The sequence below is a fragment of the Poecile atricapillus genome, chromosome W (genome assembly GCF_030490865.1).
Source record: "Poecile atricapillus isolate bPoeAtr1 chromosome W, bPoeAtr1.hap1, whole genome shotgun sequence".
Lineage (NCBI taxonomy): Eukaryota > Metazoa > Chordata > Aves > Passeriformes > Paridae > Poecile > Poecile atricapillus.
The window spans coordinates 81875227-81902387 of NC_081288.1; the positions used below are offsets into that span (position 1 = coordinate 81875227).

Below are 27161 nucleotides of genomic sequence, written 5' to 3' on the forward strand. Positions count from 1 at the left end.
TGTGCAATTAGTGGTTTCAAAGACAACGCAGTGGTCCCACTTAGTTGTAGCAGTTTGTGACTGGGTAAGTGATAGGTAATTTGCCCTGTAAAGTTTTGTAAGGTGCCCTGTAGAGCTGTGCTATTTGCAAAGCACCATTCAATATATTCTTGTACACGTATAATAATTTTTGAGGGATCTTTATCATTTAGCTGCAAGCACCTTTGATGGCATTTAATAATCAATTGTGCAATCAATTCAAAAATAGTAGGTGCTGTCTTTTTAGGTTGATGGGGCAAAAGATCCATTCTAAAATGTGTAGTGGGTCAGACCACTGAGTGTCCCATTGACCAATGATACCTGTAGGGTGTAAATCAACAATAACAACAAACACTGTAATACAAACTTCAGGACATAACCAATAAACTTGTCTGTTCATTATGGCCTGCTCTGTTTCAAGTGCAGTTTTTACCTCTGGAGTTAATTTCCTTGAAGAGGTTAACTCAGCATCACCTTTGAGAATATTAAACAAGGGTGATAGTTGCGGAGTGGTTAACCCTAAGTAAGGTCTTACCAAGTTGATGATACCCAGAAATTTTTGAGAATCATTTAAGGTTTGAACTTTGGTTGCAAATTGAATTGTTTGTGGTTGTATTGTTTGATCTAATATTTTAACTCCCAGGTACTTCCATGGGGGTTGCTGCTGCACCTTTTCTGGTGCAATTTGCAACCCAAACTCTTGCAGTGCTCACATCAAACTTGGCCGAATCTGCACAAGGCCTTCTTTGGTTGGGGTTTCTATCAAGATACCATCCATATAATGATAACAATATGCTCCTGGGAATTGTTCTCTCACTATTGAGAGTGCCTGTGCAACATACCATTGACAAATTGTTGGGATATTTTTCATACCCTGTGGCAGCACTTTCCATTGATATCACTCAACTGGTGCTGCATGATTGATGGAGGGCACTGTAAATGCAAACTTTGGGGAGTCTTCAGGATGTAAGGGAATAGTGAAAAAAGTCTTTCAAATCAACAATCAAAATGTCCTAGGTAGCAGGTATCATAGATGGGGATGGCATTCCAGGCTGTAAAGCACCCATACTTTCCAGAACTGCATTAATTTTCCTTAAGTCATGGAGTAATCTCCATTTACCTGATTTCTTTTTAATTACAAAAACAGAGGTATTCCATGGACTTGTTGAAGGCTCAATGTGTCCTTGATTTAATTGTTCCTGAACTAGGAATTTAAGGGTGTTTAGTTTTTCTCTTTCAACATCTATGATTTTCATGGTAATCACATGCTGTGTCCGATTATCAATTCTTTTGAAGACCTCACCAAAGGAGCCTTCCTCAATGCATCCTAATTTTGTGAATAGTTCCTCTGGGTCTGCTTTGCATGCTGGGCATTTGCACCACCACAGGTGAGTGGGCCATGGTGGGCTGTGGCAGCCGGGAGGGCACCAGCCGCTGCTCCCTGCAGCAGCCCTGTCCATGCCCTGATCCCTGGTCCCATCGTGGGGCCAGCTGCTTGGGACCCCTTGGGGTGGCAGTTCTCGGTGTGGCCAGGGCTGGCTCAGAGTGCCATGTCGGGCTCTGGCTACAGATGGCAGCTGCTGTGCAGCATTCCTTGGGCTTTTTGACCCCTGGCTGTGGACATGGCAAGTGTGGCATCCCACAGCCCCAGGCACTGGCATCTCCTTGCCAGTGCTTCCGGTGCCAGGTGCCACTCAGCATCTGGGTTCTGTTTGGACGCTGAGGCTGGGAATGGGCGTGCCAAGTAGTGGCTGGGCTGTCCAATCAGCTGCAGGCAGAGGAGGATTGAGCGGGTTAATGGTAATACAGGGCATGAAACCAAGAGTGTATGCCTCTGGCAGCTGCAGCACAGGCAGACCCATGCACTGCACATGTGCACCTGATGCCGGTGGCAGGGGGGCTCTGGCGGTGCAGTGCTCTGCAGGGTTAGAGAGTTCAGATGAAAGCTGCTCCCTTTCTGGTTTCTCATCCACCCTCTGCTTGCAAACCCGATGCGGCACCTATTCCCCCCGACTGCTCCCCCGGCACTCTGCCATTTTGGGATGTTTCAGCAGGAGGCACCCGCAGCACCTCTGCTGCTGCTTTCGCATTCTGCTTGGCTTTTATCAGTTTTAACATATCCAGCACCAACCTCCAGGTACTCATAATGCTCATAGCAGTCTTATTTCCCTGAGAGGCTGACTCAAGAATCAATTTACCAACTTGTTCCCAGTTTTTAATACTGAAAGCAGCTTCTGTAGTGGCTTTTACAACCTGGCTCTTGCAAAACTGTAAAAGTTTGCAGAGCCTGTTCACCATATTTAATCCCTCTTTTGCTCAACATAAGGGTCCATACATTCACTATAGCTTTACCTTCTGTTGAAACTTGTCCCCCCATGTTCCCAGCAGCTCACCCTGTTATTTACACGTCTGGACTGTTACACCTCTCCACGCTGTTGTCAGCTGTCCAGGCTGGTCTCTCTCCACTGGGCTCCATCACCTCACTCTCCACGTGCCTAGGCTATCACCATCATGTCAGGGTCACCAATTGTCCCAGTTGAGACACACGACACGACACTCCGAGGTTCATGTGGCAATACCAAAACTTTATTTTCACCACTTGCTTTTATATGGTTGACCCCGATTGGCTAGAAACTCGGTCACTGACCAATAGCTGCCTGCGTACATGCTCATCAGGTACTGGCTGGCGTCTGTTCTCTGCAGCCAAGTCCCTCCACCTCTCAGTGCTCTCTCTCCCAAAGATGTTTCCTTTCTTTCACAGGTATAGGCTGATCGAGTTAAGGTCACGGTTACTTGTGTCTGTGAGGCTTTCAAGGCCAGTTGTTAGCTGTCACATCACCTGACCGTAGTTTTATGAGCACTTAGAAACTGAGTCATGCCTCGTGAACAGCTGCCCTTCCTTTTTTTATAACTGAATACTAGTCTCTGAAAACTCCTAAAAAATCTTTCTCTTGACAAAATATTTGGTGCTTTTGTAACATTTCTGGACAACAAATCCATGCTGGCAACTTCTCCAAAAGCTGAAAGACTAAAATGGATGAATGCAGTAAAGAGCCATAAACCCAAGTAGGCTATGGCTACCCTAAAGAGAAAACTACTAAAAAACATTAACAGCACATCATACAGACCACTCTTCATAGTTCAGCATCTGCAGCCTACTTGAACTGCACTCCCATGAAAATACTGAAGATAACTATGCTACATGAACTTGGATCTCATTTGATTTCTGCTCAAAAAGAAGAGACTACTATCTCATGCTAGAGAAGGCTGATATTGAAGGAAGCCAGGATCCAAAATGCAAGTTGATGTCTTCATTATTGAGAAGGGGACCACATCATCCCTCGAAATTCTTGACAGAAAGGATTCATCCTAGGCAGTTTAACTTCACAGGATACCCACATGAAATTCTGTACCTGACAAGTTCAGACTTAATCAGTCTCAAACTGCTTCACTTTCGGAGTTTACCACAAATGCAAGCTTTAGAGATCACGAAGTGTAAATCCTGAGTCTAAAAAATTACTCCACCATAAACCACCAGCTGCTTATTGGCTAAGAAGCTACTGCAGCTGTCCTAGTTCCTTGAGGGAAGTAATATTTGTTTTGCTCAGCAGCAATGTTCCAAGACAATCACCATTTGTAACTGTCCTAGGTGACCTAGATGACCCAAAAAACCTCATGTATTTCATATCTTCTCCATGCCAACCTACCCAAGATTATTAGTCTCTTTAAGACCTGACAACCCAGGAAGTGGAACTTGTGTCTTTTATCCCAGTTCAGAAAAAGGAGGGGGGCTGAGTCCTTTTAAAAACAGGAAATGCACACCAATGAGCTCTCTTGTTCTCTCTGGGCTCCTGAGGGGGTTGCCTTGGGCAGATCTCCTAGTTACAACCAGAAAGCTGCATTTTGCAATCCGAAGCTACTTCAGAGCAGATTTCAAAACACCTTTGCCACAGCTGCCTGCTGTTTTGTTGAGGAGGCGATGAGTTTTTCAGCTGCTACTCCAGTTCCAGCCACCTGCAATTTGCCAAGGAGGAGTCAAACCCATTCTCCACAAGTTTTCCAGCTGCTGCTCCAGTTCTAGCCATGTCAAGGAGGGAAGTTTCTTCCAGCATTTCAGCAGCATTGAAGCCTTTTGGACAAAAATAGGGATTTTTCCAGGTTTTGCTTTGTCCCTGTCCCCTGTTGGTTGTTTGAGGGAGAAGGGAGTTGTGGAACTGCAGAGATTCAGTTGCTGTGTTGATTTTCCTTTGTTCTCTCTTTCTGCCAGTGGTCCAGAGAAGGGGGCTTCTCCGCCATCTTGTCTTTGTCCTCTAGGCCACGTGGGCTGCTACAGCTGCCGTCATCTTGGGAGGAGGGGGCTTCTCCACCATCTTGTTTTCTTTGTTCCCAGGGAGACGAGGTGACTCAGCACCTTTGTATCTAGTGGTTATTACTTTTTTTTCTTTTTAGTAAACTGGGTTTTTTTTTCACTTATATCTTCTTGCATTCATTTCTCCTTATTGGTGAAAGGGGAGTGATTAAAACTACAAGGAGGTATTTCATTGTGGAGTCTCCACCCCATATAATTGTCTTAAACTAAGACAGTAACAGAGTTAAGTACTCTGCACTACTTCACATTTTCAAAGTGCCATGCTGACAGCTTCATATGACAATCAGTAACACAAGAGGGGAGCCTGCTCTGGAATTCCCAGTGCCAGCCCTGGTGCTACCCTCTGCAAAAGCTTCCCGAGTCAGTGCAGTGCTCTGTGTGAAGAAGTTTGCTCTTGGTATCTACTGAGAGCTCAGCAGAGAGCAAAAATAAAAGGTCTGCTGGTTTCAGAAATTAAGTCCTGATGATCCATCTTCTTGCTCTGACTTCAGCCTCCTCGTGCCCAAAGCAACTTTTTAGCTAGTGAAGAGATTTCCTTTAAAGATATCCAGAATAGAAACATTCAGTGTAATTTCTATAGAGACATGATGGGATATTTGACCAGAAACAGGAAACCACTGAGATTCATTTCATCTGTAAACCAACTTTTTTCAAGTCCATGTTAGAAGACAAAAATATACAAACTTTATAACACTATCAAATGAATAACAATATCTTTAGCTTTCCTGTGTAAGGAGAAAGCTTAGAAACACAAGCAGGTGCAATATCACTAACATTTATGCTAGTGGATTGCACACAGAATTGAAGATTCAGAAGAAAAAAACACCCAACAAAACCCCACAAGATGTATTTACTGCACAAACACCAAATTAGTGTCACAAAAAGTTTTGCTTTTTTTCCCCAGTCAGTGTTTCTTCTTTGTTTTTAAGGCACCATTGTTACAAGCGACATTATAGTATCCTATAAAATAGGATAATTAAGTTTTAATTGCAACTAAGAAAATGGTAGCATCTTAAGACAGCTAGAACTTTATTCAACCTTACAAGATACATTATCTTTGCAGCATAACAGAGTGAAGGAAATTTTTTAAAACTTTGAACTACCAGAAAACAGAAGTATGCAAAACACAAAGTGACAGTAATAGGCCCGGATTTTAAAATAAAATAGTATAATTATTATTCAGAAACAATGAAAAAGAACTGTGATGTAACTTCTTAAATAACTTAAATGATGTTCAATGTGACTATGACAATGACATCTCCATTTGAGAAAGCAACATTATTCTACATTCAAAAAATGAATCAGTGGTAATTGAACAGTATCATCCCACATGTTTTTGTTGATCTGTAAAGCATAAAGAGATTCATCTGATCTAAACAGTAAAAATATATGGTGCACTAAAACATATCTGCTGTATATTAAATAATCATCTTTTCCACTGAAATAACCAAACCAATATCTATTATGCAAGAGGTAGAATAAGTGGAAAAAATGCAAAAAAAGGTCTAAGACTTAATGCCTAAAATCAATGAATCACATCAGTTGCAAATATATCCTAGTGATAGTGCAACCTCCCACTGAGAGCATGTCCCATCAGAGTAGCTGCTTCAGGCCAGACAGAGGTCCCACAACCTCTCTAATCCATGACAGTGTTTGCACTAAACAATTTTTTTTCCTTTTAACAGCTGAAATTTCCAGTGTTCCAACTTGTGCCATTGTCTCCGAGGCTGGCTTCACCTTTTCTATACTCTTTCATGAGGTATCTTAATAGAAGACAACCTGGCCTTGCCTTCTTAGGGATGAACAAATCCAGTTCCCTCTGTCACCACTCATTCATCCTGTGCTCCAGCCTCTCAACCATCTTCACAGCCCCTCACTGGACTTGCTCCCATTCGCCAATGTCTGTCTTGCATTAGGGAACCCAAAACTGGGCAGAGTACTCCACTGCTGTCTTGCAAACATCAAAGAAGGGGAACCCATCACTTCTATCAACCTGCTTGTTATAGTCCTGCACCCTTACTTGTTATAAAGCAAAAACAAATTCAACTTCATTTGTTGAAAATCACTTTCTAAACCCACACATTAGCATGAATCACCACTATGCAAAGCACTGTAACACAAGGAGATAAGGGCTTGAGGTCACATAATTAATATTGTACAGAGCAGAAAAGCCCCTCCATGTTAAAGATCAGTCTAGAAAATAGGACAATTTCCCAGGGGAGCACCTCTAGATTGAGAACTGAGGCAATTCTTGAATTTAATAAAATTTTGAAAAGTACCTGACAAAAGAATAATGAATTGCCAGGAACAGAGACATTTTGCACTTTAACCCAGACAAGCACACAACTATTCTGCTGCTGAGAACCAAGACAATGGGGTAAGAGCTTAATTTCAGTCTTGCAAATACTCAAAATAACTTGAGTCTGCTGGTGGACAACTATCCTCATTTCACTTTGTGAAGGCACTGCACAAGTTTAGGGGTTTGTGACTTCTAAATATGCTGAATCATGCTGTAGAACACAACATGGATCTAACAAAGCTTTTCCCATCCACCCAAATTCCTCTATTGACCAGAAATTTTCTAGCATTATGAATCTGGCATATGAAAGAGCTGAGCTCTGAAGACACTAAGGTAACAGGACAGAAATCCTGACAGAGATAGGCATAGAATTCCTCACTCATGGGAAATGTTGCTGAAGAACACAAAGCTCCTTCAGAGACAAGAATACAGGGACAATTTAATGCTGTGCTGGATAACTAAGCAATTAAAGCAAGATATAAAACAAACAGACTTTTCCAAATTAGACCACAGATCCCCCCACACACACATCTTTTCTCAGTTTTTACTGACTTTGGGAAGAAACAAATCATTGCATGCTCACTTTCAACTCAAAGAAGATTATATAGTAGCACGTACCTGTACTACTTGTTTCTGTGGTTGTGTTGGCTGAGAGGTTGAAATTTGCATTTTGTCCCTAGTGCCCCGGGTACGTTCACTGCCCACTGAAGTCATCATATACAGTATATACAAAACAACGTATGTACAAAATAGAAAATCTGAAAGGAAAAAAAGAGTTAAGGCAGGGTACTAATTCAATACCCTGATAATATACAAATGTAATAGATTGAACTCTTCCTGCCTTTACCACAAACTCTATACAGAGACTCCTGAGAAAGCAGCTTCAATACACTATTTTTTGATTTATTGCAATCTTTACAGTAAAGGGGTAAATTAAGTGGATAAAAAGCATTTTTGTCAGCTGACCAGGGTCTGTCTAGATCTCTACTTCCAGACAACATCTGGATCTCACAGCTTTTCCCAGTTATTTAGCATATAGACTTTTCTATCTGCTACTCTGCTGAAATTCCAGCTCCAGCTGGATCACTCCTTATATTTCTTTAATATCTACTGTCTTGTTTTGATGCCTAGAATTTAACCACTCATACCCACTCAGAATGCTAACAGAAAAGTCACATTCACAAACCAGGCCATTCCTTTCTTCCCTATAATTAAACTGCTTTCCTGCACACATACATGAAGTCATAGACAATGCCCACTCTACTTCCCACTCTCATTCTCTCTTATAGAAAAATTATGATCCTTACCTTTAAATACAACCTTTGTAACCAATATTTTTATGTTCTCCCTCACACTTAAAGAAATTATTTACAAAACTACCTATTACCCTGCTTTAAATATACATTGGTTGTATGGCAACAAAAGAAAACAAAACTTAAACCACATCCAACCACCAGTGCTATCCCATTTGTGGCAGTCAGCTTACTTTCTAATTCTTTCTCTATCATTAAAATTACTTTGAAACAAGAAATTTATTACTCCCCCTGTGTTTTTACAGCACCTGACACAAGATTAATTGACAAGTACGGCTTATAGTTACTATGATAACTGGAAACAGATCTCTTGATTGGTCAGGTCAGAGTTAACTGCCTGGTTTCTATCCCATGACACTGGGAAGTAAAACCTGCAAATTTAGGGAACTGAGGACAACCTACGAGTGGTGTACCTGGGCAGGAGGAGATGTCTAAACAAGCAGCAAAGTGCTTTTACTGCAGCCCCAATGTATAAACATGCCTCAGCACACAACTTGTCACGGCAGCAGCTTTGGTGCAAGCTGGTTAGCACTGAGTTCAGTGCACAATAACGCTCAGATGAAAACTGAGCCCACTGTCATGATCATTGGACATGTTCAATACCCAACTGCTCACTGGCATTCACAAGGAATGGGTACTCAACAATTAAAGTATCAATCAACTCATCACAATTTGAGCATACCACAATAAGCAATGAAAAAAATAAAACCAAGCACCCTTAATAGAGAACATGACAGAGAGCACTAGCCTCTCTGAAAGACAAACTAATAACTTCACCTATGATAGTCTGGAAGTAGCCCACTGTGATTTAAGATATGTTAACTCAACTGGGTCTCAATTTGTTGTTTAATCCATGTTTGTTTTTCAGGATGAAAGGGTACTTTAAGGAAAAAGTGTAGTAAAACATTTTAACAGAGTAAAAGCATGATATTTTAGTAAAAGCCTGTCTGCACAAGCCAGCCTTTGGTATAAGCGATGATATTAAAAGTAGTGTCCTTGAAACTCTCCTGAAGCAGCGAGAATGAAAGAAAATCAATAGCCTTGTGCATTGAGGAAAGAATGTAAACCATATGTATTAACCAATAGTAGCTCGCTAAGCCCGCGGACCCTGTCAGACCCTATAAAAGTGTGCTAAAGATAGAAATAAACGACGTTCGCCATACTTCTGTGAAGACTCAGCTGAATAGTCTGGCGGTTTCTCAATAAAAAAGGTATGCACACAAATATTTGAAACACTCCTGGGGGCATGAAGCAGCACAGGAAGATCAGCCTGCTATGAAAACAGCCCAAACGACCTGAATACAACAAGATCTTTAGAGAACATCATCATCTTGTTGACTGCAACTCATGAGCAGTACAATTTGGTAACAGGTCTGAAGCAGAAAACCAGTGATGGTAAGAGCCTCTTCCTGGCAGCAGTATGAACTTGGACTCGCTTCAGACAACTGTGGAAACACACCCCCAGTTTGACAGTCTCCATCAAGCCAACATGGGCATGTTATAACCCATTTCAGATGTAATACAGTCATCTTAAAGCACAATTGACAGTAGACACAACAACCAGCCCAGCCCCAGCATGAGAAGCAGCTGAAGGGCCCTGCTCCACCACTGACAGTGCACTGACGAGGGCAACATTGCATCCCCCTGGCATGGACATCACTTCACCACACCAGGCTGAGGTTTCACACCTTACCACACCTACTTTAAAGTACCAAAGCAACAGGAAGGAGGAAGGCAGTTAGCAACTGCCTTCAAATTACCATAGTAACTACAATTTTGAGCATTAAGTGGGATATTACTAATAAGATGGGGATGTAGCAGGATGGTCTGCCTGGAGTGGTGGTAAAACAACTTGAACAATACCCTATTTGCAAAGCTATTGCTGGTGAAGGGAGAAGGGGGGGTCATGCAGCTTTTGGTGTTGAAGAAATGCTGAAACCAGCCTGACTCATCAGCCCCAAAGTTAAACATCCCTATAGTGATGTGAAAATATGGCAGACCTGGCAAAGTACCTGAGATAAAGGAACCAACAAGTGATAGTACTGATAACTTATCTAAAGTTGCTGAACTGACACAGCTGGCCCAGAAACACCACTGACAGTCAAACATTAGTATAAAAGCTCAGTCCTGCTTTTTAATGGCAGGGTCTTCTAAAATGTCCTTCCTTGAGTGGGAATGCCCACCAAGGCTATTCCTTGTGGATGAGCAAGAGATTTGCCCACCATCACTGGTATGGGTAATATCAATCTCTACTTAATAATTGTTTTTTCTAGCTTTAATATAATTACTTCAAAGATAGTGCACTATACTAGTTATAGTGTGGTGGTACATCCCCTCTCCACCCTTGGGCCACACTATGATCTGAGAAATGCTCATTAGGCCTCAGCCTTGACAGCAGCACCTGGGCTGAGCTCCTCTTGAGTTTATCAGAAACACTGTCTGCTCCCAGAAACTGGTGCTGTTTAATGAGCTCCTGCTTTTTAACAAACAGCCTTGGAAACTTATTTTTCTTGCCTAAATAACCACCCAAGTGGACTACCATTTATGTTATTGAACTTTCAAAGAAAGTTACCGCCCCAAATTGTGTCCAGAATGGAAAATTACTATGACTAAAGCCCACTCTCTTGAAGCCTTATAAACAGCAATCCAAAGTGAGACCCTTTGAGCCCTCCTGGACCACAGCAGGCTGTGACCAGCAACCTCCCACTGAGTGGGGCCTCTCAGAGCCAGCAAACTCTAAAGTTTGCTATACTTGGAGGGTCACTGAATGCCAATGACATCACAGGCTGATACCCCCACTCCTCAAGGCTCAACCCTTCACCCACTGAGAAGATGCAAAGGCATCCAACGTGAGTATGTCACTGATTTTGAGGGGAATTGTTCACAGGTACATATTCACTTTGTACATATTCTTTAGGTCTGTGTGCACGCAAGTGTGAATATGCTATAGTAAATGGACTAGGAATGTTGCTCTCATACATTCTCAAGTACTTTAGATTCGTAGGTAAATTTGCTGGTGAGTTACTGTTCTATAGTAAATTCTACATTAATCTTTAGTTAAATTGTTTAACTTGTTAGAGTCTGAGACACAGAGTGTGTGCCCTTGTTTCTCATAATTAGTTCTAAGATCCAGAAAAACACTGAATTTCATATATGAAATTCATGAGCATGTTTTCATGGTGATACATGAAAACAAATGTTAAAGTTAGAAAAGCTAAAAGTGTGAGTGTGTAGATTAGAGAATTTCTTAAGTCACTGGGTGAAAAAGTTAGAGTTTAAATTAGTTTAGAAAGCAGAAGGCAAGATGGAGGATTTAGACTGTTTTCTTGTCCTTCTTCTTCATGTTCTTCTAGAGGTTTTTGGGTAATAGTGATTGGTTAGAAAATGCTGCAGTGTAGCACACAGGTGATGGGTCATTGGGTCATTAAGAAAAATGATATACGTGTCTATTGTTAATTGGATAAGAAGAAGTATAAAGATAAAAGAACTGCGTAGTTCGGAGCCATTTTGTGCTTTCAAACACAAAGTGAGCCACAAGGCCTTGTTGTACCATCAGAAAGAAATGTACCAGATTGCAGTGAATTAACCTTGTGCAGCTAGTCTGGAGAGACCTGCCAAGTTTTGTAATGACCTTCTAATAAACACGAGAAACAAGATTCTAATGAGCTCAGGAGTTTTCTTCAAACCTGGAGAACTGAGATAAGTGGGACTCCCCATGAGGGAGGATCCCAAAGGAGCTCAGCTCAGAGGAGACTGAGAAATCCAGGGGAGGAAAGAAAAATATAGAAGTGCAGCAGAATCAGAGAAAGAGAAAAAAAGAAACGAAAAAGAATTTTTAGAGAAAAGTTACATAACTTAAGCTATCAATTAAGTGCTGTTAAAACCTTTGGGCCTAAACTGTTGGTCAAGTCTGGGGCTCAGTTTAGCAAGGGGGTCTACTCTCAACTTTGTGACTCAACAGGAGGGTCTTCCTTATTCCTTTTTATCCTTACCCATTGGGTAGCACAGGTTCCAAGTAGTCAGGGTGAGCATTTTGCATGTGAATCACTCTCTTTTGTACACTTTTGTTATGAATATTGTTGCTGTCACTGTTAATTTTCTTATCGAATTGCTGTTTCCAGTAAATTGTTCTTATCTCAACCCTTGATCTTTACCTTTCCTGCCTCCAATTCTCCTCTCCAGTAACCCACAGGGGGAGGGGGGAAGCAAGCAGCAGCATGGTTTTAGTGGGAGCACTAAATTGGAGAATACCATTCCTAAAGCAGAAATCAGAAAGTTACTCAGGATTTCTCACAATGACAGGACTGAGAAAAGGCTGCAGGATACTGCTTTATGATGGCATGACTACTGTAGTATGATGAGTATATCAATGAGTATAGATTTTACTGCTATGCAGTAGCATGACATAAGCATGAGAAGAAAAGAGTGGAGGAAAACAAACGTGTCTGTAGCTGTTGTCTAAAGCATTTCACCACCTTTATTACTGCTTGAAAGGGAAAAAGCTTACAAGAGTCAGATGTTCCTCAGGAGTGGTGCTGATTACTCAGTGTCTGTAATGTTCCAAACCAATACCACCAAACCTGAGCTTATGGACCCCTGGAAGATTTCTGTCTCATCTTAGTTTTCTGTGGTAAATAGGAAGAATATTGATGGCCAGGAGTAGACCTACATTACTGGCAGAACATCACAGGAGAGAGAAAACATATTATTGGTATGTTTTACCAATAAAAGAAGATTGCTGGGAGTGGCCAGAGTACCAACATGAACATATAAACTAACATATACACTTCCACTTGTCTTAGCAAAGCATACTGAATAAACAAGTGAACACTCTTAAAACCCACTGAGTTGTTAGTCAAAATTATTAATCTGTCAATTCAATCTATAATGACCTAAGAGCATCCCCAATCTACAGAAATCAATACTTTTTCACTACCAGCAAAAAAAAAAAAAGTTCATTTCAAGGATTACTATTCTTAAACAAATGTCATACAGAGGAAGAGAGAAATATACAAATAGGTATTGCAAATAAAGAAAAGACAGCATTGTTTTGTAAGAGAAAGAAATGTTCACCATCAAAACACTGGTTAGGCAAAGGCTGGTTACACATCCAGGGCCCCCCTCAAAAGCATGATGTGGAAGGGGAACTGAACAGGGCATGCTTTCCACTAGTAGAGCAAGTTTCAATCACAAAAGTCAAGCAATATGATTAGCATTATTTTAAAAAATAAAATTTTCTAATCTCACAATATCTATCTTTACTATTATTCCAGTGTCTCTGCCTAACAGATGGTTTACATTTTTGTATATACTGCTGATTATCCTTGTTTTAATAAAAATCTGCCAGCTACACCCAATAAACATCCAACAGACTTGCCCTCAATTTCTTCATAAACATTCAAACTTCAGATGCAACAAGTACCCTTATTCATACAGAAATTTCTGAAGGAGGAATATAAATTTCCCCAAAATCAACTTTCACTGGTATTTAAAAAAAAACAACAAAGGACAATTGCACCAAAATTGGAGAAGCCTAACTAACTTCCACCTAGGGCTTATCTTTCACACAACGAAAGTAATCTTCAGACTACTGAAAACCTGGTTAGCAAAACCCACCTAGCTCTGCTGATGTCAGAAGACAACATTCCTGATTTGTCCTGATTCTGGAAAAACAAGAGAATGAACGTCCTAGAAGAGTCAGAGGGCTCAACCTTATGTTTCAAACATCAATATCTACAAAATCACTATTGTAATCTTTTGATGCCTTTCTGCAAGAACACCATTTTAGATAGCTGAACTTCCACATGCAAAAAGAATAAAATCCTGATCCCTGTCTTAATCATAAGCCTCATGTTTGCAAGGACCTGCAAGATGCAGTAGTTACCAGAACTTACCATTGACTGTAATGGAACTTTGAGTAACACAGTTAGAAAATAACATGCAGTTAGTCTATATATCTAAGTGCCGCTCTCAGGACCATCAGAACTAGAGGATCTTACTAGACCATAACACAGACCAGAGCTAATGCCATGAAATAGAGAGGGGGAAGGGGGGGGAGGGGGAAAGAAAGGAAAAAAAAAAGCTGAACTGGTCCACATAGAAATATAATATATAGTAAATAGGAATTATCTTTGAGAGGCAGCCATCATGGGGAACATGTGAAGAAGGGGCAACCAACAGCAAGTTAATTTTTAAAGTATGTATCTTTGCTGAGTAATAATTGAAGAAACCTTGCCTGTCTGATATTCTAAGACCTGAAGGAAAAATTAAATACATGTTCCTGTCATCTTTGATAGAAGGACCTAATTTCTTGCTCTCTGTCATAAAAAAGGCTTTTCTTATGCAAACCCTCTCTGAAAGGAGGTTGTAGCCAGGTGAGGGTCAATCTCTTCTCCCAGGTGACCAGTGACACAAGAGGACACAGTCTTAAGGTACACCAGGGGAGGTTTAGGCTGGTCAGTAGGAAGAAGTTCCTCACAGAAAGAGTGTTTGGGCATTGGAATGGGCTGCCCAGGAAGGTGGTAGAGTTACCATCCCTGGAGGTGTTTAAGAGAAGACTGGATGTGGCACCTAGTGCCATGGTCTAGTTGACAAGGTGGTATTAGGTCATAGGTTGGACTCTATTATCTCAAAGGTCTTTTTCATCCTAGTTGATTCTGTGAAAAACTACTGAAGTAGAAGAGAGAATGTATTCCCATCACACAGCACACCATATGCTGTCCTGAACTGACTCAGTATCTCAGGTCAGGAAACATAGAGAAACCACAGTGGCTCATAGGTGGGTCCTGGTGCTTTCACAGCCATGCACACACTCTACTTCCTCTTGCTACAGGAGGAAAGGAACACCTCCATTTCCAAGTCCTCTGCTCTCTTATTTTGTAGCCTAAGGAGATAAACGAAAATACTAGCCTAGTTAATACACAGTATAATTGCTGTTTATTCCATCACTGCTACATTCAGTGGTAAAGAACCATCAGTATTGCAAATTTCTTCATACCTGTTTCTCAACAAAGAAAACCAGAAAAGTTACCTTTGGTAACCCTGGGTATTTTCCCTCCTAGGGTTTCCTTAGAAGCATTCAGTGAAAGGGCACTACAGTGTCTACAACTTCCAACAAAGAAGCAGCTAGCAGAACTACAGCCTGGTCACCCCCTGCAACAAAAAATCAGACTCAATTATGCACTGCATTAACTAGGAGGCTTGAAAAAAACATTAACTAGTCCTTCACAAAAGGAAAGGTTTTTCTAGCTGTGGGAAAAAAAACCAAACCACACCAGGTTTTTCAGAGATGAAAATAATTACCCTCTGCAACCAGAAAACATCCTTCCTGAAGTCACACACAAGTGAAGGATGGCTGAGCAGAGTTTGGAGAAAATATAGTGACAAGAGTTTTAGTTCATGTTGGGGACCTGGTTGTATATTCATTCAAAGTTCAATCCATAGTGCAAGTAGAACCCAAACAGTTCATTCCATTAAAATCAAGTTTTAGCTCATATCAAATACAGCACAACTGCAAGCTGTCACCACATAAAGAGTACTGAGAGATGAAAGCTGCAAGAGATTTTTATTTATTTGCCAACTATGGACTGCTCCTTCTCTTGTCAACACCATTGTTAGCACTCTGTCTAGCTTTAAACAAGGTGGGTTTTATTAATTTCTTTTGATACTAAACCTCATCTTGAACTGCTTCAGTCAGAAAACTTGATTTTACCCACAGGTATTCCTACTTGATTTTGTGCATTATTTTTCTCATGATCACAACTTCTCAACTTGGTGTCACATGTAAATTCACTTATTCTTGTTACGTTGCCCTAGAATTTTCCGTGAGGTCAGGTCTATCCAATCTACACCAAAATGATACAAAACTATCCAAAAGAGATGAAGGATTAACAATCTTTACAACTTCAAACATACTACACACTAGAAATGAGCAGATAAATCAAGTGCCTTCCACGCAATTTTATCAAAAAGTCAACCAGGCTGTTCTTGTGTGTTCAATATAAAAAAGATTAAGAAACTAACTAGGACGTAGGAGATAAAATTTGTTTTGCTTTTTTAAAGATACCAAAGAGACAAATTACATATTATGTTGTCGCCCTGAAAACTCAGCTTCTGAGCTTGCTAACATAGTTTTCTAAAGACTTTCCCAGGACAGTAACTGTAAACATAGATATGTGTACATTCTTTCTGTTACACGTCTTGTGATGGGCATCTCTCATGGCCAGTGCAGTGAGAAAGTGTTATCCTGACCATCCAATCCCTGGCCATGGTCAGAAGCTTATAAATCCTGTGGAGAAAAATAAACTCGCTCTTTCTTTCACCACACCTCGACCTGTGTCCATGTGATCTGTTCATCTTCAGCGGCAACATTATGTCAAATTGCCAAAATTCTTATCACACGTAATTCAATATTTATTTTCTTAACAACAGAAGTGGGGGTGAACCATCCCTAGACTTCTAGACCCACAGTCACTGCTCCAGCTTCCCATGCTTTCTCTGCATGTCTGAGATTATATGTTGTTTGGCTGCTATGTGTTTTTTGTCTCTGAAAGGAGGTTCTCACTCTCCTCTACCATTTCTTTCCAAACCAGACTAGCTTATAATAAAACTTAAGAATGTGCAAAGAATTTTTTTTTAAGTTTGAAAAATCGGAATTAGCAAATAATTTTCCTTAAAACCTTCCTTCCTATTGATAGAGCATTAAGAAAAATTTTTCACAGGAATTTATTTTTTTTTTAAGCTTACATCTCCTTTTAAGTATATTTTTGTATTTTACAGGATCATTCATTACAGTGCTGCACTAAACAGCACTTGACCCCACAGATATATGCTGACTACATGCTATGCGATGCAACATTAAAATGCCTAAGTAGAAAGCCTGCTTTCTAAAACATGCCAAGAAGGAGTCACCTATTTCACCATCAATCTATAAGACCAAGCACTCTGCTGCAAGATCAAGTTATTCATTTTGAAAGAAAAGGGACTTGTATGCTTCATATCTCAGCTTATTCATATTAATTGCAGCACCTCATCCTTCAAATTGAGACTGCATCTGGAATACATGCTTTGCTAACTGTGGTGTTCAATTCTAGCAACAGTATTAAAATATTACAAGTATCAGCTTTAGAGATCATATTGCACCTCAGCCTAAATTATCCTACATGCTGTATGTACATTAAACCATCATTTACAATCCACACAATTCCAAGATAGAACATATAGATGACTTGGGCAATTTTATCACTCAGACAATTAAATGCTTGACCTGTTTCTTTCCTTATAAAACTGCCAAATTATGGCCTTCATTTCAGCTAGAGCAAAGACGGCCAATTACTCATTATTTGCAATAACAGAAGTTATTTGGATTTGAAATATGCATCTTATTGCATTTTCACAGCACTTTAAACACACATCCCAAACCCACCCACCTCTCTGCCTATCAAGAGTCAAGAATTACTGTTACCACCACCCCTACACTAGATTCAATCATTAATCCACCTCCTCAAAGGCATGTAAGAGCATATGGCCTTCAGTTTGTCTGAAAGACTACAGACTTGACTATATCAAGTAGCTTAACCTAGAGAAGAAGAAAGCTTTGAGGAGGGCGTCTCAAAGCATATCAATACCTGAAGGTGCAAAAACAGAGCCAGGCTCTTTCAGCAGTACCCAGTGACAGGACCAGAGGCAATGAGCACAAGTGTTTTATGATAAAAAAATCACAATTCAGTTAACATTTGAAACCAAATAGAGGAAACAAAAGGGTTTTCAGAAGCCATATGCTTCATTGTATATTATTATATCCATCATCCTCAAAACATTTCACAAAATAAATACAGTTGAAGATAAAAAATTATTTTCTTTGCTCAAATACAGTTACAAATAATAATTCATTTTCTTTGCTCAAAAGCAATCTCAATATGGTCTCTAAAACATCATCCTACTTCCAGGAACAGTATTTTAGTCATAAGAAATACAACTGAAATGCTCTAGATGAAGCCTAGACCACACAGAATAAAATTGCAGTAAAACTTCCTCTCTCTACAGCTAACCATTTAAAATGTTTAGGAATATGATCATGGCTACTGAATTTAAATTTTACACCTTCAACCATAGGTACTCCCCCTCCATTAAACCAGGTTAAAAAAAAGTACAACCTAATAATTTAAATCTGGAGGTTAAGAAAGTGTTTGTGTTTTCTCCATTTAACTTTGGATTCAAATAGTGAATGATCCTGTAACACAAATTCCACTGAATCTGTATCTTTTGCAGATCTGTAATAACCAGTGGTTCCTGTACAATAAATCAAAAAAAAAAAACCCGACCCCAACCATAAAGTTTACAATATAAATATTACTTTGAGTAAACCTTAAGTCTTGAGAAAGATCAAAGATCTCTCAATATGGAAAACATTTCATCATTTTTAATGCAAAATGCTATACACATCCAGGTTAAGAACTCCTCCAAGCTCATCTATTAAAGACTGTTTTAAGAAGCTGGGGGGAGGGGGGGAGCTTGGCAAATTTACCTTCAAAAGAAGCCACAGTGTCTTGCAGCTTTCACAAAGACAGCTGAACAAAAAAAACAAAAATTCAAGAGAACTGAGAGTAGAAACAACTTCAAGGGAGCTGAGCAAAGTTGTTCACATAAGCTATCTTACAAGCTTTAGTCTCGAGGGAACATAAATAAAACAATATGCTCAGCAAAATAATTATGCTATAGTAAAGACAAGCTGAGCAAGCCATGAGATCTTAGACATCAGACTGTATCACCTCTAATCTGTCTTTAGTCACTGTTTACTCTTTGTAGCATTGCAAAGTAGTGGAAAGAAAAGGGCTGAGGGTACCACACCTCAAACAGCCTGCAGGAGCCCCAGGCAGATGGGTAGTTCCAACAAATTCCCAGTTTGGATGGCCAAAATTAAAGAATATGGACTTTCATGTCAGAGCAAAACAGAGAAACCCTCTGTATTATTTTTGTAAAATATGAACCTGAGGTAACTGTAAAGGAGCTATTTCACAGCCTTTCATCCTGGCACTCACTTTAATGAGCATAACCTGATTAGGAAAGTTATATGAAAAACAGTACAAGTCAAAACCAGGTCTCTGAGAAGCAAAGAGGACAAAAGGGGCTACAAACAAGCAGATTGTATTAGAAAAAAACCAAGAAGTATAAATTCAACAAAAAGCTCAGGCAGAATAACAACACATATTTCCTCTAGCACCTTCCATTCAATAATTTTGAAGTATACAAATACAACACTAAGTTTCTTTAATCTGTCACCTTACAAAGATGACAAGTCAGTTGGTTTCTCTTTTACCAAGGTCCTATGAGGCTTTTGTAAACCCAGGCACAGAAAACAGGTCTTCAGAGTCCTGCTCATGTGCTTTAACCAAATAAAAGACAGAGATAAATTTTAAAAATTATTAAAATATATTAGTCTGTATTCCTAGTCTTTCATGAAGTACCTATTCAAGTACTGGTATTAAATTTCATTGAAATTGCAAGTAAATATTACTATTATTAATAATATTATCAATGGTAATTATTAACATAATATTAACAGTCCATGACACGAATTTCTCAAGCACTATTAATCAGCATACTATTCTGCTACAATCAGTAAGTATCACTAGGGGGACACCAACAAATGTAAAACATACCAAGAAATGGCATTCTATGAGGAAAGGATCACATAGAAATCCATAAAAGAAATGTAAAACACCAAAAATCTGCTCCTAAGTTCTATAAAGGTAGCTTAAAAATTGAAAAAGCTAAAAAAAAAAAAAAACAAACAAAAAAGCAATTAAAAAATTAAAAACCACACACACACTCCTGATAACAGACAAGATTTTTTGGTTGAGTTTTCCCTCAGCTTCCTTAGATTTTAGTGGTGAGTCTAACTCCAAAGTCCTGAATTGTCAAATCCTTTTGCAATTCATGGCACCAGTTTTTTTGAGGACTGGCCAAAACAATGCAAGTGACACAGTCTAAATTCCTGAATTTCCATGCCTTTGTTTTTATTACTATAAACACTTTTTTTTAAAAATCAACATACTGATAAAACAGCAATTAGAACAGAGCTTGCCCCATTCCCACTCTTCCCTACCTCCTTTAAATTGCTGAGGTTATAAACACAGCTGCTTCATTTTCCACAAAATTGATTTACACTAGTTAATCCAGTTTCTCAGTGTAACCTTCCAGGAGTCCCAAACATCATTAATGCTACAAAATTATTTAGCCTTGCTCGCTTTCAAGTTACCTGGTGTAAGGTTAAAAATATATTCTTCAAACAACTTAAATCAAACTACCACAGAAAGATCAGGCTCAGGTATCAATATTGAGGGAATTACTAAAAGGCCTTAGCAAATATTAACAAAGCAAAGCCTCGGAAAACTGAATTGCTACTATTGTTGTGAAGGGCTCTGTTTCAATGGCAAGTGCTACTTCCCCTCCCGTCCCTTACATCCAACTGCAATTTCTCTTCTTCAAAACAGCTGCTCTCACACCAGAATAGCCCCTCCATTTCACCAGGCACCACCACTACCCCAAAGGCTATCACACCTTGATCTGCTGCTGTAGTATAAGCATTCAGTATTCACTCAAATTGAGATTACTAAGGACCGATTACTGCTTGGTAGCTAGAGACAACGCAGGCTGGCCCTCATGAGCTTCCCTTACATAGCTCCACACCAAACCCGAAGTTTCTGTTCCACGAGACCACATGTTCCTTTGAAGGTAAACAAGGGGGCTCTGCATGTCCATGCACCAAGCTCAAAGGTGCACCAGGTCCATTTCTACATCCCATTTCTTTCAGAAGGGTTTCTACCAGCTCACTTTTCTGCTATAATTTTCTTCAGCAACAACAGAAGACACAGAAGAGCTTTTTTTGTTTTGTTTTTAAATGAAAAATAGCCAGTCCAATAATAAAGCCTTGCACTGACTTGCAATTCTCAACAAGCACACATAGTCGGGGTGAGAAAAGACTAAGTAGAAATGGTTAACAGAAATAACAGTTCATTCCTTGTCATGTCCTCAAGTAACCTAGCGTTGCTGCCAATATGTTACCGACAGTGAATTCTGTAGCTGTGACCGCGACACAGCTGCCCTACCGCACCAATGAGGGAGCACCGGGGAAGGCGATAAAGAAAACATGAAAGTAACACCCTACACAAGGCACAAATCAGTAGTTATTCACCCACTTGTTCCCTTCCCATGCTGCCAGCCCTCCTTTGGCCCAACTCGAGGTTAGAAAGAGACCCAAAGACGCTTCCCTCCACCAGATGCATTTCTCCGAAAGGTCCACTGCACCCCCTGCCCTTTCTTCACACCTACAAGCCCAAGGAACCAGGAGAAGCACAAATCCTTCAGAAGAGACCCCCCGCCCCCAGCTGTAATGAGACGAGAAATGAGGAGAAGGGGGTGCAAGACCTACTCTCTAGAATAGAAAAGGGCAGAAAATTAATCCACCTCTCCCGACACCCACCAGGTGAGCTTCCCCTCCCCACACGAACCCGGACTGAGGCAGGAGCTACCCGCAACCGCGACCTACTCAGCGGCCCCTAACCACGCCCCTGAGGAAATGGGGGGAAGGGGGAAAGGTGGCAATCTAGTGCAGGACTAAGCTTCCCTTGGGCGGCCGCCAGCATAAGTAGGGCAGATCCACCCCCCCTGACGCCACCACCCTCATTCTCGCCCGCAGCTGGGAAGGGGCAGCAGGCCCGCCGAGGAGGGGCGGTCCCAGGAGACACCCGCCACCGGACAAGAGCTCACACCAGAATGAGAAACCAGCCCTAGGCGGCGGGTTCGTCCCAGGGCTTCAGACCGCTGAGGGTCCAACAGCTGCCCCCGAACCGTTAAGATGGGAAAGGGCACCAGGCCTCCCTTAGGCGCACGAGTCCACCGCAGCCACCGCACAAACGGGGCAGCTAGCGAAGAAGGGGGGCAGGCGCGCGCACGCGCGCGCATTCCCGTCCATACGTTTCCCCCCCCCCCCGTCCTCCCCCCAGGAGGCAGCCCTGGCCCCGCTACGCGATACCTGCCCAATCTGCTCACAAAGCAGCAGTGGCGCCCACCACAGTCACGTGACCACCTGCTTGGCTTCCTCTTCTTCCCCCACCACACGACGTCACGCGATATCTCATAACACAATCCTCTTCCGCGCACTTCACTCCTCGCCACCCCTTCCGCCTACCCTGGCAATCATATGACCGGGGCTTTGTCCCTCCTCCCAAACGCCCGCGCAGCGGAGGGGTTGGTTAAACCTCTTCAAAGCTACGCTGAGGGGAGGTGGTGTAGGGCGTTTCCGTGAGGGGTCTTCTCTGTACTGGCTTATCGCCGTTGCCGGCTGCTCCGCGGACTGCTCTGAGGGAAGGCCGCAGCTGTTCTTGGGGTCGCTCGGTGGAGGGTTGGTGTGATGATGGAACCCGACCAGAAAGGCCATCTGCGGGGACAGGCAGACCCACCTTAGCTCTCTGTCAGGCTGCGGGGAAACAAAAGACTTAACACCCTAGGAAACAGCCTGGGCCCTGGTGGGATGAGTTTAGGAACAGGGTGAACGTTTAGAATCATGGTTCAGTACCTCTCACTGGTCAAAGGAGCAGTTGGAACTAGGAGCTCTGGGTTTTTTAGGCTTTGCTTCTTTTAAAAAGTGGCCTTTACTTTCTGCCCTCCAGAATTTTGGCAGGAGTGGTTTATGTTACAGATTAAGGCTCATTCAGATTGCCAGATTATGTTTGTCAGGAAAATTAATCCATGATGTCAGAGATTTATATTGTGAAAACCGAGGTTCACATATTTTTTATATAGAATTTTAAAGTTTAATAGAAAGACAATTAGGAGATAAAAATTAAGTAAAATATACAGATACGGCCGGGTGTCTCTGCATTCAGACAAGAGAGCACACTTTACTAACAAAGGATTGTCTCTTAAAAAAAGAATCTTACTACATATTCATAAATTCTCATACATATTCAGATATTCTTAAGTTTTTGATGTTCCTTTGTTTAGTTTTTAACTTGCCCCCTTCCCAATAGATCAATCTTCTTGGCACTACTGGGTTTTACATTCTCTGATAACAGGTGAAATAAATTCTTCCCTTGGAGAGCTTGGAGGACTGCTGTCTTCATCTGTACAAGATAATCTAAGAATGCAGTGGGGGGTCTCTGACTATCTTTTCAGTCTCTGGGTTATATAAACAAAAGTAGTTTGTGCTTTAATATCATGTTATAGCCTAACATATATATGTATTATACCACTATTTCTAAGTTTCATTAATAATATAAATAAAAGAAACTATATTAATACAACAGTTTTCTAACTTTATACATATAACGTTCATTTTAATATATGTGAAAAGCCAATAATATAATATGCACATATAACAATATCTTCCCTGTTATAAACGATTAGCCAATTTGATTAATAAAAAAGAAGAAATTTATTCTATAATCAAATTACACTCATAAAAAGGAAACCATAAGCAAAAATCAGTTCAGCGCTGTGTCAGGCGAACAGCACCGGGTGATACAGGGAGGCTTTCTGCAGCACTTCTCCACCATGCTTCACAAACTGCAACTGTCCCAAGGTGCTTTTTATATGTTTTCAGGCTTTTCGAGGGTCCTTTGGAATACACTTCTTGCAGACAAATATTCATGCTGTTTCTGGGAGTATATGTTGTAATTTTGTCAGGTTTCTTGGAAATATGCCCCTTGCAGACAAATATTTATGTTGGCCTTGCTGCATATCACTATAATCTCGTCAGGGAAGGTTTCCTGGAAATATGCTAGGATTCTTGTCAGACAAGATTATAACTTTAGCATGAATTTATTCATGCTATGTATCACAGTCCCTCTTTCTTTTTATGAATCATTCGGCTTGAGTAATGTTTCTTGTTTTTTAGCTTTCATTATTCGTTCATTTTTTTTCTTAAATTAATTTTGCTTCTTCAAAGGGATCTTCTATGTTGTTTTGTTTCTTTAACACCATAATTTTTTGTGTTCTAGATGTAGTCAATTTTGGATATATAGGCATTGTTATCACTTGCATGCTTTGAACTACACTGGTGATTAGTTGAATAAAACGGGATTAAACAAGGAAGAAATATCAAACCAGCTGTAGCGCACAAAAGGAAGAAGCCTACCTTTTTCCACTATTTTATTTCTAATAGGTTATCCCACCAACTACTTTTTAGCACTGAGTCCCATTTTTGAACTGGTACATGTGCTTTTTTTCTGATATTGTTGACTATATCCGGAACAGCATCTCCATTGTCATTTATTTTAAACAGCAATCTGATGTATTAAATTTCTCATGAACACCTCTTTCTTCAGCTAACAAATAGTCTAAAGCCAACCTATTCTGATATATTGCAGCTCTGGTTTGACGTTACTGACTGGATATTAATTCTATTACCCGAGCAGTCTTCTTTGTTATTACTTTCACAACTGTCTGGACTCTTATGATGCTATTTAGCATATAAATTTGGGTTCGATATCCTCAACTTCCATCTTGTGCCCAGGTGGCTGGCCCATAGATTTCCAATATGCACTCAGGGGGCTATTTTTCATCTCTATATTTTTGAAATCTTCCAGTCTCTTCCCTTTTGTTTCTTTTTAGGTCTTCATATACTGGTACTTCTAGTTTATCTCCATTTGGTCCTGGCAAAAGAAAAAATTCTGTCTGTATAATTTTCAGAGTACAATTCTTTTTTCATTGGCTGGGGGGGAGTTTTGGGTATGTTTTTTTTCCACATATCTAAAATAAGCCTTCTGGTGCTTTCTAATTCTTGAAGGACCCCCGAGCTGTTCACCAGTCTTCACAGAAGTAATGGTGAATGCTGTTTATTTCTATCTTTAGCACACCTTTTATAGGGTTTTACAGGGTTTGCGGGCAGAGTGAGCTACTATTGGCTAGTACACACAGGTTTACATTCTTATCCTGGTACACAGGAACATTGTTTTACTTTCTACAGGCAAGTTTCAAGGATTTTAGCCTTTAATATTGTGACTTAACCCAGAGGCTGGTTTGTGCAGACAGGCTTTTACCAATATATCATGTCCCCCATCTGCTAGAAAACTCTCTATAATTCCCCCGTTTCCTTTTTGCACAAACCAGGCCTTGGATGCAGCTTGTACTACGCTTCTACGAACACAAGATAGCATGCAACTCACTAGCATTATTACCATTATCCCAATGAATAGCATTCGTCCCCCCTCTAGCACAAGAGACTTCAACCACCCAGTAATGCCCCAGCTGGCGAACCAACTCTCAATGGGGTTACTATCTTCTTTCAGGGCATGTAACCCATCCTGTAGCTGGCGCAGCTGCTTATGGATGGAAACTGAATGGTCAGTGAGATTTAAACAGCACATGCCTTCAAACTCTTCACAACCATGTCCTTGCGCTAGGAGCAAAAAGTCAATAGCAGCTCGGTTTTGTAATACTGCATGACGTACGCTACTCACATCGGCTGAAAGCTCACTTAACATTGTGGATGTTAAATTTAATTCTTTCCTAGTCCAGCAAGCGAGCCTTTTTAGGGTGGCTAGACTCTTGGCGGCAGCTGCTCCTGGAATAAAGAAGGAGGTTGCCCAGATTATACCGCGATTCCAAAAGTCTGGGTTTCTAACGTCATCACATTGTAACTCATTTAGGCTTCGCTTGGACCATCTATTGGTTTTCATTTTGTCAGCCACACTCAGCAAATGATGTAAGCTTGGTTGGAACAAGGTAAGTTTCCCAAGATAACATGGCCCTCCATGTGGACTAGCAGGAAATCCATTCCATGCCCTATCCCCACAGACTAGGAAGATGGAACTAGGTAAGCGCTTTGGTAATTGTCCTGTGAGATTGCATCGCGAGTAAAAGGCTTTACTCTCAGTGGCAGTAACGAGATCAACTATGGGGTTAACTGTAGCCCAGCGCTGTGTTGCTTTGTCAAGATGATTTTTTGGTGGGGGCTCAAATATTATCCATCCACCTGAGGTGTTGGTAGAACCTAGCAGATCTAGCTCTTCTGGAGGTCTCATGGTAACATTTAGAACCTCAATAATTTTCGCTTGCCAGCAGGCTTCAAGTTGCCTAGATGTGAGGCCAATGGTGCGGTTGCACTCCTGCAGCATTATCGATCGATTTATTCGAGTCTCGTTACTAACTAAACCTTTAAAGGCTGGAGGATCCCATTCAGGGACTCCCACGAGACAGGTGCGAAAAGGGTCTCCAGGGGTAGCTAGGCTCAAACACATTGATTTCTGACCAGTCAGGTGTGCTAAGGTTACCCATATGTTTTGTCGCTTTTGGATATCAGTCAGCAGACAGCTAGTTGGGGTTACACACAGCACAATTACCATAAGCAGTTTGTCCCATGCAAGTGGCGTCATGTTTGCAAATTCATGGCTAAAACTTTGATCGTTAAGAGAACTTTCAAAGATGCTTACGCTAGCTCTTGAAGGGGGAATGCTTATACCTTCTGCTAATATAATAATTGCTACACACACTAAACCTCTTATCTTAACTCTTATCTATCTACTTTGACACACGTGCTTTGGTATATATATAATCTAAGCATGAAAGCAATTTGCAAAAGGGTAAACACACAACTAAAATTTGTTTAGTGCACAATTAGATAGAGTCTGCACTCTTCTCAGATCTTCACAGGAATTTCTCGCGAACAGACTATAGTTTGACACAGTTCAGTCCTGAAACATTTGTTGTTCTCGTGGTGTCAGCTGACAGCCAATCAGAGATTGACTGAGGGCATCAACGTTCTGATTATTCCTCAGATCCTTCGTGGCTGGTTTGGTCCATCGGCTAGGCACCCACAGCGGTCCAGTATCTGTGGAGACACAACTGTAACCACGCTCGTTAAATAGCAATGGACTTGGTCCCTCCCAGATACCTGTTTTTGGGTTTTTGTAATATAACTTAACTTCTGGGGTAGCTTGCATCTTTACTTGACTATTGTGAATGACCACTGGGGGTTGCTCTAAATCTCCAACTAAAGTGAGGAAATTTAGAGTGAATAACACTTGCTGCAGTCGAATGGTAGGGTCTAACTGTTCTGGTGTTTTTTGCTTATTCAAGTACTCTTTTAGGGTTCTATGGGCTCTCTCTACAATGGCTTGTCCAGATGACACATGGGGAATTCCGGTTACATGTTTGACTC

The 27161-nt window shown here is 40.8% G+C and overlaps 1 protein-coding gene across 11 annotated transcripts in view; it reads right to left on the bottom strand.

Moving 5' to 3' along the window:
• Nucleotides 1-22173, bottom strand: part of LOC131592130 (ubiquitin-associated protein 2-like) — a 216174-nt gene extending 194001 nt beyond the window's left edge. For 8 of the 11 annotated variants that reach the window (XM_058863421.1, XM_058863420.1, XM_058863416.1 and 5 more), the window contains exons 1-2: nucleotides 22035-22173; nucleotides 7305-7444 (exon numbers count right to left, since the gene is read on the bottom strand). In XM_058863421.1, the coding sequence (XP_058719404.1) occupies nucleotides 7305-7403 (99 nt within the window). In that variant the 5' untranslated portion in view covers nucleotides 7404-7444; nucleotides 22035-22173. Of the gene's footprint in view, nucleotides 1-7304; nucleotides 7445-21771; nucleotides 21912-22034 lie in introns of those variants that run through there. The other 3 variants (XM_058863422.1, XM_058863423.1, XM_058863417.1) reach the window with 3 other exon arrangements.
• Nucleotides 22174-27161: the final 4988 nt, after the last annotated feature.